Source organism: Malus sylvestris, chromosome 15 (assembly GCF_916048215.2).
Source record: "Malus sylvestris chromosome 15, drMalSylv7.2, whole genome shotgun sequence".
Classification (NCBI taxonomy): domain Eukaryota; kingdom Viridiplantae; phylum Streptophyta; class Magnoliopsida; order Rosales; family Rosaceae; genus Malus; species Malus sylvestris.
This window is the reverse complement of record NC_062274.1, coordinates 5,748,229-5,767,023: the sequence shown is the minus strand read 5'-3', so window position 1 is coordinate 5,767,023 and position 18,795 is coordinate 5,748,229. Positions and strand designations below refer to the sequence as shown.

At 35.7% G+C, this 18,795-nt stretch overlaps 1 protein-coding gene across 1 annotated transcript; it reads left to right on the top strand.

Annotated features, from left to right (window-relative positions):
- The first annotated feature begins 3,520 nt into the window (after nucleotides 1–3,520).
- Nucleotides 3,521–9,802, top strand: LOC126604046 (phosphatidate phosphatase PAH2-like). Its single transcript, XM_050271104.1, has 11 exons — nucleotides 3,521–5,106; nucleotides 5,324–6,209; nucleotides 6,764–7,071; nucleotides 7,171–7,244; nucleotides 7,465–7,549; nucleotides 7,943–8,029; nucleotides 8,130–8,202; nucleotides 8,543–8,586; nucleotides 8,741–8,869; nucleotides 8,968–9,066; nucleotides 9,213–9,802. Exons 1-11 carry the CDS (start codon nucleotides 4,066–4,068, stop codon nucleotides 9,267–9,269), a joined length of 2,883 nt encoding a protein of 960 aa, XP_050127061.1. The 5' UTR covers nucleotides 3,521–4,065; the 3' UTR covers nucleotides 9,270–9,802.
- The last annotated feature ends 8,993 nt before the right edge of the window (nucleotides 9,803–18,795 follow it).

Sequence of the window (18,795 nt, the reverse complement as noted above, 5' to 3'; positions counted from 1 at the left end):
TATATATATGTGTGTGTGTGTGTGTGACAGTTTTCAAAAGCATTAGATCGTGACCAACATAATAAAAGTTTGTTGCTGCTTGGCTCAAGGACATCTTACAACTCATGATTAAGTTTGCATCTTTTCCTAAAGAACTTTTTATTAAGCCAATAAAATCTCAAAGCCTATAAGGGTTGGGACTGAAAAAGGAGATCTCATATGCATTTTACCCTACCTAATATAAGAATACAACTAAATTGGAAAACTAGCATTTTTACTAACACATTAAACACCTTTAGGCTTTAGTCTTAAAAATCTAGAAATATATCCACCCGAGGCCCCTCAAACAGTTCTGGATCCCCTCGGGTTGTGCTTGAACCTCCATTGGCCATGCTCGAGACCCTTGAGTGGTTAAACATCCGAACGTCTAAAAAATTAGGCTGAACGTATTAAACATATCCAAAGTTTAGCTCTGTTTACAAATTTCTCATTGCTCCCCTATAATTCAAAGAAGACCACCCAACAAAAAAGGGAGGAGAATCGGTTTTTCATTAGAGATGGACATGAGGCCTGTTTGTTGGCAAGCTCATTATTCGAGTCACGCCCATAGGCATGGTGAAAGCTCAACAGGACTCAGCCCAATGTGAATGCCTTTGATCTACCAACCCAAAGCCCAAGTCGCCTACATGAACCAAATATGAGCAAGCAAAGGTTTTCAATTCATTTTGCTCGTCATTGATAATGTTGGGTAGTGTTATTTACACGGTTATTTTTATTTTTTACTTTTTTGTGTTAATTTTTGTCTGTTAATCTTCTTCAATTTATTCAATCAAATTACCGAAAATTGAGAATGGTATGTAAAAAGGTTAAAATTTGTGTGTAAATTAAGTAAAAAGTGTCAGGCTCGATTAAATTGGATTTTGAATAAGATGGCCTTAGTAAGTGATTAACTGAAATGCCCCAATCTCTTAAAATAGAGTACCGTTTGTATCCAAGAATTTATTTGTTGATATTGGCTCAGGAATGTTTTACAACTTCAAAGACTCTTGGTACATTTTTGTTTATATGCACAATTTTAAATCATGATTGAAAGCAAGAGACATATAACTTCATCTATTTATCTCATTACTGAGAATTACAGATTTTATGCGACTTTAAAACCCGCAAGATCGCGTGTCATCTTCATTCCTTTTTATAATTGAAAACTGGAAAGAAATATCATATAAATGTATGCGAATATTTCATATGATATGCCCCACTTGCTTGCATGGGTCCGAATCCTCGCTATATCATCTTTATGATGATTCGGGAATCTGTGAATTGTGTCCATTTATTGTACATCGTGCGTTCATAAATCATTTTAAATATTTTTATTTAAAACTAAATATAAACAATACTTAACAAAAACTGACAACACGATATACGATAAACATACATAATTTACAGATCCCTAGGATCCTTACCAATTTCAGAGAGGATCTTGTTGGCAACTCCATGGTCAACACCCAACTACCAGCCGTTAATGAATTCCATCTTATAATATAGTTTTAAACAACTGACTAGGACACTTATAATAGTACTTAGCTTTACAAAATTTGTCAATTTCTTATTTCAAAATAATTTTATAGTCGATTTACAGGACTTCATATTAATAATTCAATTTATTCATATTATATACATGTGAGATCAATTAGTCATCTGACATAAAAACATTTTGTCGAAATTGATAAATTAGCTCAAATCGTAGATGACAGGTTACTATAATGACAAAAAATAATAATGTTTATGCATTATAATATTGGTTTGATCCTCATCAATATCTTCCCTCACTAACAACTAATAATTTAACCCAACACTGACTATCTTGTCAAACACGGTTTAACTGCTCATCTCGACTGTTGATGACGCAAACTCGAAGCTGCTTTGACTCCATGTATATATCCTTATTTGATGAGTAGAGCAAATGGGCATCAAAGTATAGGCAAATTTGTACCATTTGATTTAATATGCGGTCAATTGCTGAATCAAGTTGATGACCAACTTGAATTGTGTCACAGCAGTCATTGCAGTTGTACCCCTATGTGCATCATGTATGCAAAAAATGAACTTCTAATTCCTGATGCAAGTACGTGATATGGAACATATAACGAAGTAGACAAACAACAATTTAAAAAGCACAAAATCAACAACAAAACTATTTCAAATCTGGGTTATGAGCTTCCGTTCTAGAATCAAATCCACTGCAAAAGATGTGATCTATGGATCTTCTAAGCCAAAACCTATTGTTTATAATGTCCAAATCGATTTTAAGCTTTGAAGATATTTTTCAAAGTTTGCTATTTTTTAGATTTTGTTTCCGATTATGATTCCAACATTACTAATATTTCAAATTATCGTTTTATTTTCTTCTTTGTCGCACTGCATCACAATCAACATAAAAACGCAAAACAAATCGTAATGAAAATTATCATGTCATCGTGACAAATCAAAAGTAAAAATGATCAAATCACGAATGGTACTTTTATTGGTTGAAGCTTAAAAATTCGAGATTTCAAAGTTTTTGAGTTTTTTTTTTTTTTTTTTCAAAAAAGTTTTTGAGTTAAATAGATTGGCATTCATATTTTGATCAGGGAATATATTGGTAGATTTCACTGTCGATATGGTTGTCAACTTTATTTTATTTTGGTACAACAAAGAAAAAGTCGGACATATTTCCACATGGCGGCAAAAGGTTACTTGGACCCCACTTCATCAAATGTCTACCTAACACAAATCAATGCCACCCCTTCCTAGATAACAGATTTTTTCCAGTAAAATCGGACCGCTAAGAACAAAATCATGCCGTTTTGCATTTTTTTAATAAGTTATTATTATTATTTATTGTTAGTTACATATAGCTGAAGTTTCGTGATACTTATATATAATTTATTTTTTTTCAAGGTTTATGCCCCGTTGTGAAAGAAAATGTAAGAGATAGTAGTATTCAAGCAAAAAATATGTAAGAGCACAATCGAAGAATATAATTTATGTTTCACTTAATTATAACAAGTGATGAACCACCACGAGATTTCCTAATATTTTTTTATGAATTCTAAGTTCGTATTCTATATGGCACATCTTAACTGATTTTTTTTTGAAAAAAAAAATTATAACAAGTGGTGTTCGTAGACATATAAAATCCCTCCACTTCAATGATCTCTCATATGCTTACGTGCAACAACTCGAGATTGCCAAGAAAACAACACTCTCTCTTTCCGTAGAGATAGCACCCTTTCTTTCTCATCCTCGTTTCAGGTCAGTTTCATTTCTCCAACCCTTTTATTTATAGGAAAATTAATGAAAAATACTTGAAAACTTTTGAGTTTTAACGATAAAGACAAAATAAAGGGTAAAATGAATAATATCAGGATTGAATTTTTAGTGTAAAAATATGATTTTTCGTTAGAGTGAACAATACCGCCAGCTTTTGTTAAAACTCTCTTTAGTTATTTAGTTTAGATTAATTCCTCTTTTTTTTTTCTTATTTATTTAATCCATCATAGCTACTCCTACTAGTCAGAGAACAAGGGGAAGAAGAAAAAAAATGAAAAATGCGGTGCCTTTAAATATTTGTTGGAATTTGAACGATGATTGAAGGCTCGGCACATTGGAACAACTGAGACGGAATATGCTTTCATCACCATAACTGCTATTCCCTCTTCCTTTGGCGGTTCCACAGAGCTTGGTCTTCCATTGAATTTGATGCTCTTTCTTGTTTGTTTCTTGATTTCGAGCTGTTTGTGGGGGATTCTGATTAAAAAAAAGGGACCCAGAGAGGGATTTTGTTATTTTTCTGATGCATGCAATAACTGATTTGGAGCTAAAACTGTGGTAGATTATTAAATTTTGGGTTTTGATCAATTGGGTTGTTATATTGTAATGCAATCTTGGTAAATTGGTCATCTGGGTTGTCTCAGAATTCAATATTTGGATTAAAAGTTGGTTGCTTTGAAGGTTTTTCCTGAGGAAATCGACCGGGTGTGTGGAAATTATGATTGAGTTTTGAGATTTTGGTGTCCTGAGAAATTTGATAGGGGGAGGAATAGAATGTATGCGGTTGGGAGGCTAGGGAGTTATATATCCCGAGGCGTTGTACACGCCTCCGGCCCGTTCCACCCGTTTGGTGGAGCTGTGGATATAATTGTAGTTGAACAACAAGATGGGAGCTTCAAATCGTCGGCGTGGAATGTGAAATTTGGGAAGTTTCAAGGGGTTTTGAAGACAAAGGAGAAGGTGGTAAACATTAATGTCAATGGGGAGGATGCTAGTTTCCATATGTATTTGGATCATAAAGGAGAAGCTTATTTTCTTAGGGAGGTTGATGCAGAGGAAGGGGAAGCTGTGTTGTATCCTTCGTCTTCGAGTGATGAGACGGATGAGCAATGTCGAGAAAACGGGCAGCCATTGAAGTCCATGAGTTGCAATTATGATGCTGAGAATTTGACACCAGTTGGTCAGATTGAAACGCCTAATGGGAAGATTTTGTCCAGGACTAATTCCCGGAGGTCAAGAATTTTAGGGTTATTTGGGAGCAGGTCGATGAAGGAGCGCAAGAGTAAGGAGGAAGAGGGGGTTGATAGCGGGGTGAGTAGGGTGGATTCGTTGGAGGGGGTGGAGTTTGCAGCAAACCTTTTGGAAGTGAATTGGTCCACTAGTCTTGCCATTAAGAAACCCGGGAAGGACAATGCTTCCCCTTTTTTGTCTCCTAATATGTTGGTTAATGAAGATATGCAGATTGATGCCGAGCAAAGCCAGTTGAGCTTGTCTCTGCCTGTGTCTAGAGTATCTAGCGACGTTGATGAATCTATTATTGCGGCAACTGAACATGATGGGAATGCAATGGCTGTCATATCCAATGCCACAGGTTCTGATCCGGAAATTCAAAGTTTGGTTGAGCTAGAAGCTTGCCCTGGCAAGCATTTGGATGAGAAAGATGTTGTATTACCTGGCTGTGGCATTTCTCATACAGCCGGTGGGATAGATCGAGTCCAACCCTTTATTTATTGTGAAACATTGTACATTGCCAGAGAAGGAAGTGAGCAAGTTCATGCTGAAACAGTGCATGCCAGAACTGAGCTGCTGTCTAAGGTAATCTTTCTATCAAATCTGTTGCAATAGAAACCAAAAATTTTAAGCTATTTAGGAATTTTCAGATGCAGTGTTTTCTATGACTTATTTACCAACTCAAATAAGCTCGACAGTTAGGAAACAGAATTTGGTTATAAATGATCAATTAGCTAACATTATTCTTAATTATGTATACAACTGGATGCTTGAGACTGAGGTATTTAGTGTTCTTCATCAGGATTCAGTTACTGAGCAACATGCTGATGATACTTCCGTAGAGGTACAATCAGTGGAGGCTCCTGAAATTTGTTTACAAGAGACAGATACACATTCATGCACAGACCGTAATGCGAGCCTTGAAGGGCCAGCAATAGTTCAACCATGCAATAGTCAAACAGTCCAGCAAAATTCATTACCTGATTCCGTTCAAAAAGTTGAGTCACAGAGCATGTCTAGTTTAAACACCTCTTGTGATCAAGTTCAAGAGGAGGAAAACATAGAAGAGGAAGATGTCGCATCATGTGATTTACAAACCCCTTATAAGTCCGTTAATGGCCATGTTGTGACAGAAGCAGCAAGTGTGTTGCCAGTGAGACTAGAGGAAGAACAATTCCTCTTCAGTGATGATGAAATCAGAGTCACTGAGGTTCAGTGCATGGAGTCACATTTTCCATCATGTGTAGGCGGAGAATATTGTCTCTCGTGCAGTCCAAAAGACAGTACAAATTATGAATCATATCCATCTCTGGAAAAGTTTATTCCAGAAGATCCCTCAACTGATTTTCAGAAATCAACTGGAAAACTGAAGGCAGCATCAGCTGCAGTTGGTATTCCGAGAAATCATACGGCTGCTGCTGGCAAGGAAGTTGGGAGGCTGGTCGAATCCTTACCTATCATGTGGCCTCAGACTGACAAGTTGACTGCATTTGATGTTCATTATCCATTAAGCCATTCTCTGGACTCAAATGTCCATCCCTTGAAGTCGATATGGCAATGTAAAGATGATTTGAGCTTTAGAAAGTTTGACAGAGAAGAAGAGCAACAATTAGCACTGGAAACACCAGATAGCGAGAATGCTCCAGGTTCAGCGGAGCTCAAAGATGGTCCTGCCAGTCCTGCAGTTGGTGAGAAACTTGGATATTTTCTTGTATGATATTTTACATTCGAGGATTTCCCGCACTGAATGTTAAAAAATTCTATTTGCTTTCTTGTCAGTAGTGTGTACATAATTACATTACACTATTAAGAGTTGATATATTCCAAGTCAGTGAAATATGACTAATATGACCATTCTTTTTTCACTTTATTTTTTGTTCGACTTATTGCCAGAATTTTCTTACCATTCTTTTTTCACTTTATGTTTTGTTCAACTTATTTGCCAGAATTTTCTCTGTGACGAAAATTGGAAGGGCCTCATTTTTTTTTTCGGGAACAAAATAATCCATAAGTGGTAAAATGTAGAAAGGGACATAAATTTTGCTTTATGCAAAGCTCTCTCGTTGCAAACACTTCTGATATGTACTGCTTGTCAAACATTTTCCGAAAAATTTGATCTTGATATATGTACTAAATGATAGACTTATTATCTGAATTCTTAGTTGTTTCCATGGGATATAGCTGCTTTAGGATGATTTTACTTGGGATATAGCTGTCCACTGAGTTGAGAAAACTATTACAGGAGATCTATCCAAAGCAAATGTTGCCGCCAGTGGAAGTTGGAAACTCTGGCCTTTCGGTTTTAGGGGATCAAATTCCAGGACAGCAATGCAGCCAGATGTGAATGGCAGTAAAAGTCCTGAAGCTGAGAATGCTTCAGAGAGCACCATTGGCACAGATGGAGATAAGAATATGCTTACACCCAAGGGGATGAAGAGAATGGAAAGGGCACTCGCTCCAATGTCTGAGCAGCTGGCTTCCTTGAAACTGAAGGAAGGGAAGAATACAGTAACCTTCACATTCTTTACTGCAATGCTGGGGAAGCAGCAGGTTGTTTATTGTTGTGATTTTTATTTTGGTTCTCATTCTGGCTGTTTGTTTTTCAGATATAGTTACTGTCCTTTTCTTATAGTTCTTGTTACTCAACAGGTTGATGCCAGAATATATCTGTGGAAATGGAACACACGCATAGTGATCTCAGATGTGGATGGGACAATCACAAAGTAAGTCTGTTCTTTAAAAAAAAAAAAACTTTGGTACATTGTATTTTGACAAATTTTTTCTGGATAAATAATGAACTACAGTGATTTTTTAGATAAATTTATCAAATATGAGTAACAGTAAGTTTTCTATAACGGTTCAGTTGTTCTTTATGCGTTCACTTGTTGATTACTGGGGATTCTCTTGGCCTGATCCCGCTTGATTTACAACTTTGTTTTACAGGTCAGATGTTCTAGGTCAATTCATGCCCTTGGTTGGGGTAGATTGGTCACATGTAGGTGTTACACATTTGTTTTCAGCCATTAAGGTTTGTTTGTCTTGTCCTTTAATATTCTAGTGCTCATGATGATTATTGTTTTGAAATCATGTTTATTTAGTGATGGCAATTTTCACATTGCATTCATCACTCCTTACCATGTATTTTGAGCACTCTGGTGGGTTGGCCTGTAGCCAACATATGTAGACGAAAACACATTGGGTCTCACAAACCTGATATGTTGGCCCGTCTGTGACCCACTTATTCAGTCATATGGTGTCATCACCTTACATATAGTATTGATTACCTTTATAATGTGCCGTCTCTCATCTCATGTTGGCCCGTCTGTGACCCACTTATTCATATGTTTTATGTATGAATTACTTGTATAACTACACTGAAATTGCATCTTAAAAGGAATCGGTTATTATTTCTATGGTGCAGGAAAATGGATATCAATTGCTTTTTTTGAGTGCACGTGCCATTTCTCAAGCCTCTCTCACCAGACAATTTTTATTCAACCTTAAGCAGGTGTCATATGCTTAACTCGTGATAAATCCGTGATTTGCATTTTCAAATGAAAGTGACCAAAATACCATGTTTATTTATTTCTTTGCTTTGAAATATGCAGGATGGGAAGGCTTTACCAGATGGTCCCGTTGTTATTTCCCCAGATGGACTTTTTCCTTCTCTCTTTCGCGAAGGTAAGTGATGTGGGTGCACTTCTTTTTCTAGAACTTCAACAGAGGTTTAATTTAAATTTGCTAAAGTGTCCCATTTAGTTTTTCAGGCATTTTATAAGTTCGGTTCATTGCCCTTTTTTTGCACTTATCCTGATAAAACTGAAATGGTAAACTGCGTTTCATAGAGAGGAAGACCATCATTTCCTTGTTGAATAATGCATTTGTTGAGAAAAAGATTTTAGTGGCTAACAGAGCGGAATGTAAAATTACCTTTACTTTGATCACTAGACATCACATGCACTTTTCTTTTCATTAAGTCGTATGTAGTTTCTAATGCATAGACTGACACTGTTTTCCTCAGTTATCAGGAGAGCTCCTCATGAATTCAAGATCGCATGCTTAGAGGTTAGTATATAGGGTTTATCTTGACCTGTTCACTCGTTTTACTGCGTGTTTTATCATGTTCCTGATGTTAAATAATTTGTTTCATAGGAAATGTCCGAACAATAATATGGGTTCAAATATTCTTTTAAATATCTTACATTTTCCTATTTTTCAGGATATCAAATCATTGTTCCCTTCTGATTGCAATCCATTCTATGCTGGTTTTGGAAACAGAGATACCGATGAGTTTAGCTACCTTAAGGTTGGAATCCCGAAAGGAAAAATATTCATTATTAATCCCCAGGTAATTATGACCTTCATGATAATTTAGCAGCAATCCATAAATCTGTAATTGAGAAGTGTCAAATGCCTACTTTTCCTTTTGATGATTTGGGTATGTAGGGTGAGGTTGCTGTGAACCGCCGAGTTGACACAAAGTCATATAGCTCCCTTCATGCTCTTGTGAATGGCATGTTTCCATCCACGAACTCATCTGAGCAGGTTTTGATTTTTCAACTTTAAATATTCATAGAGGCCTTATTTTGAAAAAAAAAAAAGGGCCTTTTTCTTTCCCCACCGTCCTCTCTTTCCTTTGTGGTCACTAACCATTTGAGCATGCTTTTTGTTTTTTTCCCTGTTCATTACAGGAGGACTTTAATACGTGGAATTTCTGGAAACTCCCCCTGCCCGATATCAATGTCTGAGGTGTTGAAGAGAGTTCATTGCTTTATGTAGCTAGCCTCATCTAGATATGGAGACAGATAAATTCGCCATGCCTTTGTTTAGAATCGCTGAGGTAAATCCCAATTTCTCATTCGCTTAATCTGTCAGAAGCTGTGCATGGAATTTTTGGTTGTAGAAGGACAATGCTAGCTTTATCAAGACATTTTAGGACAGTATGTAGCTAGGAATTATTGTCTAAATGTCTACATTTACCCGGCGGGCTGATTTATTGGCGACCTGAAACAATATATCGAAGATAGGCACACGTAGAAGAGTTGGATCAGTCCCACCTCCATGCTGCTGCTTCATTTTTTTTTCCCCTCTTTTTCTGTTCAATCTAATTTTGTAGTCTGTTCATGTATGTCCCGTGACCGCTTCAAGTTGTAACTATTCTTTAGAAGTCAAATGGGTAAATAGGCATTCACATGTATCTTAATCTGTAAAGTTATTGTTTCCAAATGTATATTGAATTTTCATGTGGATTCAAGTACGTAGTTTTGGTCCTTCTGTGGAACCCCTGTTGTTTTTTCCGTACTCACATTTTGCGAGATGTTAAAACGAGTACTTTAAAGATTTTCTAGGCCGGACTTGCGTGTCTTCATGAAAACATCTAACCTTATTTCAGCCTCGCCTAGAAAATCTTTAGCGTATCCTTTTTTGTGGTCTTCGGCAAGATATTAAATATCGATGATATCGGAAATATCGATAGTCCAAAAACACGGAAATTTTGATGGAAATATCGAGATATTATCGATATCGATAAAAATTGAATAAAAACCACATAAATTATAAGAAAAACTTGGAAATTTTTATTGAAACTTTGCAGGATGTTTATTTAGTCAATTATCTATTAGTTTATCATAAAAAATTGGAAGGAAATGCATTGCATGATAGATATAACTGATTTAAGTTGATTATGTATCGAGCTGGCAAACATTGTGAGTGTAGAAAATATGTAGTAATTAATGAAAGAAGTTTAAACACACCATAATCATTTATATATAATGAATTAGTACAATATTTTACACTTTATACATTGCATGGTAAGATACATCAGTGACTTAGCAAGGTCTAAAATATCGATGATATCGGAAATATCGGTAGTCCAAAAACACTGAAATTTCGATGGAAATATCGGTAGTCCAAAAACACGGAAATTTCGATAGAAATATCGAGATATTATGGATATTTTAGACCATGGTCTTCGGTGATGTTTTGGCGTTTCTTCCGCGGCATAGAGGGGTATAGAGACTAGTTGAGGTGTATAGGTTTTTGCATTTACCTCCCTTAGTAATTAGTATTAGGAACTTGTGTAAAATTGGGTGTATTCCTGTGTGCGCTCACGTAATGTAGGAATAGTTATCAAATAATACATGATTTGCGGACTTTTATTTGGTATAAATGTATTAAGAAAATTTTACGTCAACTCATTAGTTTGGTCTTTTAAGTTTCAAAGTTATCAAGTTTGGTCTTTTAAGTTTCGGAGTTATCAATTTTGTTTCTTGTCTATTACTAGGTCATCAATGTAGTCATTGCCGTTAAGTTAAAAATATGTTTCAAAGTGACACCTAGATGAGCCCAATTATGTTTAATTAATTTAATTTTTTAGGCTTATTTTTACCAATGATTCTTATTCTCTTTAACAAATCTCAGTTTACCCTTGCACTCTATTGTGTCTTACTTTACCATTCTTGTTTTGTGTTTTAGTTTGACATGTTCCGTTAATTTCGTCAATAAAATCGTTAAGTAGCTGATGTAGCATGAACATTTAATAAATTTCTCAACTAAAAAGAAAATTAGAAGAAAATAATCAACCCACACGTGTCTCCTCCCTCCGGTCCCTTTTTCTTTCTCTTTCTCTTCCATTTCTTCAGGCATCTTTTGTATCTTAGTCTCATAAAGTAGAAGGAAAAAATATCTATGCGAAGATATACGAAAATGGAAGGGACAAAACGGGCATTCACGCTTGCCGAATCACCTGTACACAAACCAATAGCCACAACAAATGCCACCATCAACACAACACCCCCAACTAGAAAGATGAAGGAAATTGTAATTCTTAAAAACAAGATGAATAGATGGCTGAGGAAGCAGAATGGGATAGAGGAAGAAAGGGATTGGAGATTGGAGGGAGGAGAAACGGCTGGGGTTTTTTTTTTCTTTTAATTTTCTTTTCAATTTCGTAAACGGTATTTGATTAACCTTCACGGGATAGCTCAATGGTTGAGGACAAATATCATAGCGTATTTCATACGACATGTCTTGGGTTCAATTTCTGACGTTAGTGAATTGCATGATAGTAACTAGGAGGAGACTGAAATACCACCAGTTGATCCCCTTTGCCAGAAAAAGGATAAGCTGTATTTCACTTTAATTCATAAATTTATCATATGTCTATGCCACGTCAGCTACTAAACAGTTTTGTTGACGGAATCAATGGATAGGGCAAATTGGAGCTCGAAATAAGAGCACAGTTGGTAATTTAGATCTTCGTACAGTCAAAATTCACAATAGCGATAATTTAGACGTTCGTTTTTCTCCTGCTACTTAGATTTCAGAAGAATATTTTACCTCTACCTTGCCTTCCCCGTTGCTGCCATGCATGAATGCTATATATATATATATATATATATATATATATATATATATATAGCTACAGCTTCTCATATGTAATTAAAAATTAAAGACTACGTACTATACATACACACAGATGCATACATACGAGGAGACATATTACATTATCAGAGACTCCTTAATACTGTAAGTACACACACACACACACATATATATAGAGAGAGCTACAGCTACTCATGTAATTATATTCATACACACAGATGCATACATACGAGGAGACATATATTACATTATCAGAGACTCCTTAATATTATAAGTACACAGATAGAACTAGAACAAACCCTGTACTTCAGCTTAATTTACAGTTTATACCCACATTTTAGAGCATAACTGGTAAGTTCACCGATCTCGTCGTCAATAGAAATGAAGCCGTCCTTGTTGGCATCTGCATGCCATAGTGCTCTCCAAGCTCTGAAGGAGCTCCAACGCGACCCAAATTTCTTGAAGGCTGCCTTCAGCTCTTCCTTTGAAAGCCTGCTGTCTCCATCCTTGTCAAAACTTTTAAACACTTCCATCATCTGCTCCTTCGTCCACGGAATTATTTGGACCTTCTTATCGACAACTGTAGGCTCCTTGGTATTCCAGCACGGAACCCGGATCTCTCTAACCATATTAATCTTCAAATTCTAAGCCTCTGCACTGATTTGCTCACTTTCTACAGGAAGTACAAGAAAGGATACATATATATATAAGTAGAGGGTTAGTGGCTTTTATGTATAGCACCATGTGCTTGTGGGGTTACCCTAAACCCTAGCCTTATGTTCGAGAATTAATTAATACTTAATTCCTATCTATTAAACTGAAATATTATGCTTCATCCAAATCTTCCCAAACAATAGCATCTAAATATATAATTGGTATATGTGATATTTTTTTGGTTTGTTTTTGTGCGTGTACGTAAAGCATGGAACTTTGTAAAGTGATGGATAATTTATATATATAGGTTATTCTTGTTGATTAGGTCAGCTAGCTTTGATTTTTCCAGCAGTTTCATTTTGATCTCTACAAGTGAGTGATGAAGTGCCGAAAGCTACAATGGATCACAGCAAAATCATTCATATCTGTCAACAGTTCACAGAGATCGAAAATAACAAATCAACTTTTTTAGGTTTGGGAAGCATCTGTTTTCATTTTCTTTCTTTGGACACGTAGAGACAAGTATTTAAATTAGTTAGGCATATAGATAGTTGCAGAACGCTTGATATGAACGAACTAAAACAAATTATTAGTATTTCATTGTTGCATTCATCAAACAGTCGACCTAATATCTGCGGTTGGAGAGAATCAGAATACACCAAGGTGATAGAGTGAGATTGTGAGTGCATAGGATTATGACAAATGTCTATGTGTTATTGGTAGTGGTCTTAGTTAGTTAGTAAAGAGGTGTCTCACTAATATATAAATATCAATAGTTGTAATTATTCTAAACAATTTGAATGAAAGAGAATATTTAGTTTTAACAAACTTTCCCTCGCTTCCTTCTCTCTCTAGTTTAGTTCTTAAGCTTTTACATTGTTGACATGGTATCATCGCCGAGAGTGGCTCACGCCTCCCGTTCACGATCCTTCGTGCTTCCGCTACTCTTCTCCAGTTGTGATCAGTGTTAGGTGACATCTCCGATCATCAGTTTTTTGTCTTCTTGGATTGCGTATCGGTGTTTAGTGTTCGCAATGTGTTGTCTGTGATTTGTTGATCGATGTTTCAGTCGGTTGAATTGCTGGTTTCTTGATTGTCGTCGTACATCAGGTTCTGTTGATTCTTTCGTTTCTTTCAGCCCATTGTGTTTGATCTGTGAATTGTTTACAACTTTCTGATAATTTGTAACCTTAAGATTTGGGGGTTTCTTGTTTTGTATTCACATGATTGTTGATTTCTGCAATTATTGGCTTGTTTTTGTTGCTGGTGGGTTCAATTAAGTTTATGTGCTGTTCTTGAGTAAATTGTCTCAAGATTGTTGAAGTATGACACACAAATTGATGAAAGCTATGGTGAATTCTGTTCAATTAGCGCTTACACAATCTCCTATTTCGTCTTTAATTCCGAGTGTTGGGAATACTGTAACGGTGAAACTCGATGATTCTAACTATGTTACATGGAACTTTCAAATGGATTTATTGTTGGAATGAAATGGAATTGTTGGTTTTGTGAATGGTTATATTCCATGTCCTGCTAAATTTGAGGATTCTGATTCTGAGGAAGAAACTATTGATAACAATCACCGTGTCTCTGATGCGTACAAAGTATGGAAGATTCATGACAAAGCTTTGATGACTTTGATTTTTGCTACATTGTCAAAGAATTGCAATCTCAATTGAAGGCAGAAGAAAACTCTGGATGAAGCTCTAGATAGATTCCTTTGATGTCTGCCATGTTCACTCAAGCATCTAGATCTGGTTTTGATCATGATGGTTGATTAGGAATAAAGTCTGCATCAACAATGAATCAAGGTTTTGCTAGTACTCTTAATGCTTCATTGCCATTTATGCTAATGTCACCCATGCCACTCCGATGTTTTCAACAGGTGCCTCAAGGTTTTAAGCAATTGCCTATGCCATATATAACTAATGTTCCCATGGCTTTTGTCACTCAACATGGTTTTGGTTCATACAACAATTTTAGGGGCAATAATTACAAAGGCAAATGAAAAGGAAGAAATTTTATGGGAATAATTCTGGAGGACAACATAATGGTTCTACTACTCAGTTCTATCCTCAAGGAGGTTATACTCAGTCTCAGTTTTATGATGTATCCAACACTTCTCAGAATAATGGAACACAACAGTCAATGTCTCAGCCTTATAATCCAAATCAAATATGCCAAATCTGTGATCGTAAAGGCGACTCTGCATTGAACTGTTTTCAACACGGGTGTCAGATATGTCACATAGTTGGTCATGTTGTTGCTATATGACTTAATAGGAATAAGACTTATCTAGGATTTCTATGACATTCTTCTCAGGGTTTTTCTTCATTTATGCCTGCTCAAATGACTAATGGATAATATGGTCAAGCTTTTGTGTGGAATCCATTTGGATCTTCTCAAGGCATGTTCTCACAGTCCCAAGGTTCGCTATTTCAACCTTCTGTCATACCACAGATGTATCACTCCAATATGACTCAGTCACATACTCCTTTTGCCATGTAAGCACAAACTACCTCAGCACCTCAATAAGATTTTCGACTACTTGACTCCTAAGCAACCAATCATATGACTTCAGACTTATCAAACTTGCACATGGCAACAACTTATCCATCTAATGATATTGTGACCAGTGCTAGTGGTGAATGTTTAGCTATCAAACATATTGGTTCATCTTCTCTTTCCAATAACCCACATAAGTTTAAGTTGAATTATGTGTTGCATGTCCTAAAATTGTCTCAACATTTACTATCCATGAATCAGTTGTGTAAAGATAATAAGTGTCGATGTATAGTTGATGATGTTTCTCTCTGTATACAGGACAAGTTCACCGGGAAAATGCTATTCCAAGGACTAAGTAATAATGATGTCCATCTTCTTCCCATACTCAATCTACAGAGGTTTATATCCCACTTTTCTTCTCCAATTGCTTATGTGGGTCAAAGGGTTTCTTTTGCATTGTGGCATTGCAGATTATGACATCCTACACATTCAGTAATTGATGCAGCACTTAGTAAATCTCATACATCTTTTCCTTGTAACTTTCAGTTTCATACATGTAAAGCTTGCTTGCAAGGCAAGTTTACAAAATTACCTTTTCCTGTAATTGCTTCAAAGTCTAGTACACCTTTTGAAGTAATTCACACTAATGTTTGGGTTCCCTCGCCTAGTATGTCTATAGAAAGTTACAAGTATTATGTTTCCTTTATAGATGAATGTACAAGATATACCTGGATTTTCCACTGGAATAATAAAGTTGTAGTGTCCACTGTTTTTGTCAACTTTCTTACCTTTGTTTCAAATTACTTTGCTGCTTATGTGAAAATATTACAAAGTCAGGTTGGTGGGGAATACATTAGTACTCAGTTTAAGCAATTGCTTCTTACCAAAGGCATTGCCCATAAAAAATCCATGGGTTGGCTAAGATAAAAAATAGACATGTTGTAGAGACAGCTATTACACTTTTACAACAGCTATTACACTTTTACAACAAGCCTCATTACCTTCACAGTTTTGGTTTCATGCTTATGTTATTGTTACTTTTCTAATAAATAGAATGCATACACCTGTCCTACATATGAAGTCTTCCTTTGAAATGTTACATCATTCTCTACCTAAGCTTGAACATTTAAGAATATTTGGGTGTCTATGTTATCCTTCTATGAAACTCTACAGAACCAATAAACTTGACTCTAAAACTACCGAATGTATTTTTCTGGGGTATGCTACACAATACAAAGGGTATATATGTTTATCTCTCAAAGATCATAAGTTGTTGATGTCTAGACATGTTATTTTTTATGAATCCGGGTTTCATACATTCCCTGATGTCTTGTTTCACACTTCTAAAGTTAATTCTGGTCAGTCTTTTTCCCCAAGACCTATTGTGTATAAAAATACATTCACACATACAACTTATGTTTCCCCAACATTTCCCTTTATTGGTTCACCACACCCCACTACTCTTACCTCTAGACCTTAGCATATTACTCAGTCCACATGTTCTCAACACAATAGTTCTGGTGATCTTGTTCCTTCATCCACAAGTGCTGGTTTTTCTTCAGAGGTCATACCTTTTGTGTACTCAAAAGCTCATCCAAATACTACAGCGTCTCAGGTTGATGATCTACAACCACTGTGTATTACTTCACAGAATTGTCATCCAATGCAAATTAGGTCTAAGTCTGGGATTGTTAGAAAGAAAGTGTTCTCTGTTCAAGTAGATAAGGAGTCTACACTTAAAGAACCTCAGTATTTTAATACTGCAGTCAAGTGTATTAAGTGGCAAATTGCCATGAAAGAAGAGATGAATGCTCTAGTTCAACAACAAACTTGGAAGCTTGTACCTTTACCACCTAACAAAAATCTTGTGGGTTGCAAATGGATTTACAAGATTAAGAAAAATCCAGATGGTTTAATGGCTAGGTACAAATCTAGACTTGTAACTAATGGGTATTCTCAAGAGGCTAGTCTTGATTACTATGAAACATTTAGTCTTGTGGTTAAACCAACCACAATTAGATTGGTTCTATCCTTAGCTGCATCTCATAACTAGAAGCTTAAACAGCTAGATGTCAAGAATACTTTCTTGCATGGCTTTCTTGAGGAATAAATAAGTTTACATGTCTCAGCCTCAAGGGTTTGTGGATCCTAGTTGTCTAGATTATGTGTGCAAATTGTAGAGATCTTTATATGGTCTTAAGCAAGCTCCTAGAATGTTAAGCAAGCCAGGGTTCAAGTTCTCATATGCAGATCCCTCTCTATTTGTCAAGTGTGATAGTTCTTCAATCATTGTGCTATTACTCTATGTTGATGATATCATTCTAACTTGATGTGATGATGTGAAGGTCCAAAGTGTTATTTCTCAATTAACCAAAGAGTTTGAAATGAAAATTTTGGGTTTCTTGCATTTTTTTTCTTGGTTTACAGATTGAGTATCAGGCTTAGGGTCTATTTGTTCATCAAGCCAAGTATGTTAAAGAATTGCTCCAAAAGATGCACATGATGGACTGTAAACCTTGTCTTACACCATGTCATCTTAATTAAAAGCTTCTGATCTTACCACTTACAGAAGTATTGTTGTGGCCTTACACTTACAATACCTTACATTTACAAGACCGAACATTTCTTTTTGTTGGAGTTTGAATGAAATTTCAACTCAAATGTGGGGTATTGTTGGAAATTTGAGTAGTTTGAGTAGAAATTTCTTTGTCCCACATTGGCCATTCTCAAAAGATTTTATCACTTTATAAGGCTTTGTCCTTTATAGAAAGTGATTGGAGTAATAGGCCTGGAGACTAAAATTGGGCTCACCTTTGGGGTTGGGCTTTGGGGTGTACTAATTAATTGGTAATTAATATATATAATTAATTATAATTAATATATAATTAATATATATTTAATTGTCAAAAGATGGGCCTTGGGCCTTGGGCTCACCTTTGGGGTGTACTAATTAATTGGTAATTAATATATATAATTAATTATAATTAATACATAATTAATATATATTTAATTGTCAAAAGATGGGCCTTGGGCCTTGGGGTTCTTGGGCTCTAATAATTAAATTAATTAATTATTTTTAATTTCGAATTTAAATTAATTAATTAATTATTTTTACCAACAGACTCATCTTTTCAGATGAAGTCTGAAGTGTGAAAACGCAGAAACAAAAACACCCTTTTTAGCAGATGTCTCCCAACAGATGCATCCCTTCCTCATACCTGTTGTGAACAGGTATAATCACATTATATATACATCCATCTGCATGGCATTTAGAATATAGAAAAATCATAAATCTTCTCCTGCAATCATAAACATCCTTTCTGAGAGAACCACATTAATATTCGCCAGAAGTCAATTTTCCGGTGCTGGAATTTCTGACTTAGATCGTTGAATCCTGGTGAAGCAGACGTTCGTAGAACTACAAGCACTGAGTAAGGACGAAATTTCTGTTTCAAGGACATTGCGGTACGCAAGCAAGCCTCGATCTTCAAGTTGTCTGTTTTTATAATTCGTATTCTAGTTTATATTCTGTTAATTCCTATTGCATTTATTGTTTATTAGCATATATATTTAAATCACATATTGTTGACTTATAACCAACACTTTCTCTGTTAACCAAGTGTGTCAGTTCATGCACTCACCATTAGACACTCATTTTGCTGCTGTGAAACATATTCTGAGATATCTCAAAGGTACTATGCATTTGGTATGGTGTTTTAAATCAGGTTCCTC

Bases quoted from the DNA above. Each gene is read 5' to 3' on its own strand.
- LOC126604046 (XM_050271104.1), top strand. From the start codon at position 4,066: ATGTATGCGGTTGGGAGGCTAGGGAGTTATATATCCCGAGGCGTTGTA. The intron at 7,072-7,170 runs GTTGTTTATTGT...GTTACTCAACAG, and splicing joins CAATGCTGGGGAAGCAGCAG to GTTGATGCCAGAATATATCT. The intron at 7,550-7,942 runs GTTTGTTTGTCT...TCTATGGTGCAG, and splicing joins ATTTGTTTTCAGCCATTAAG to GAAAATGGATATCAATTGCT.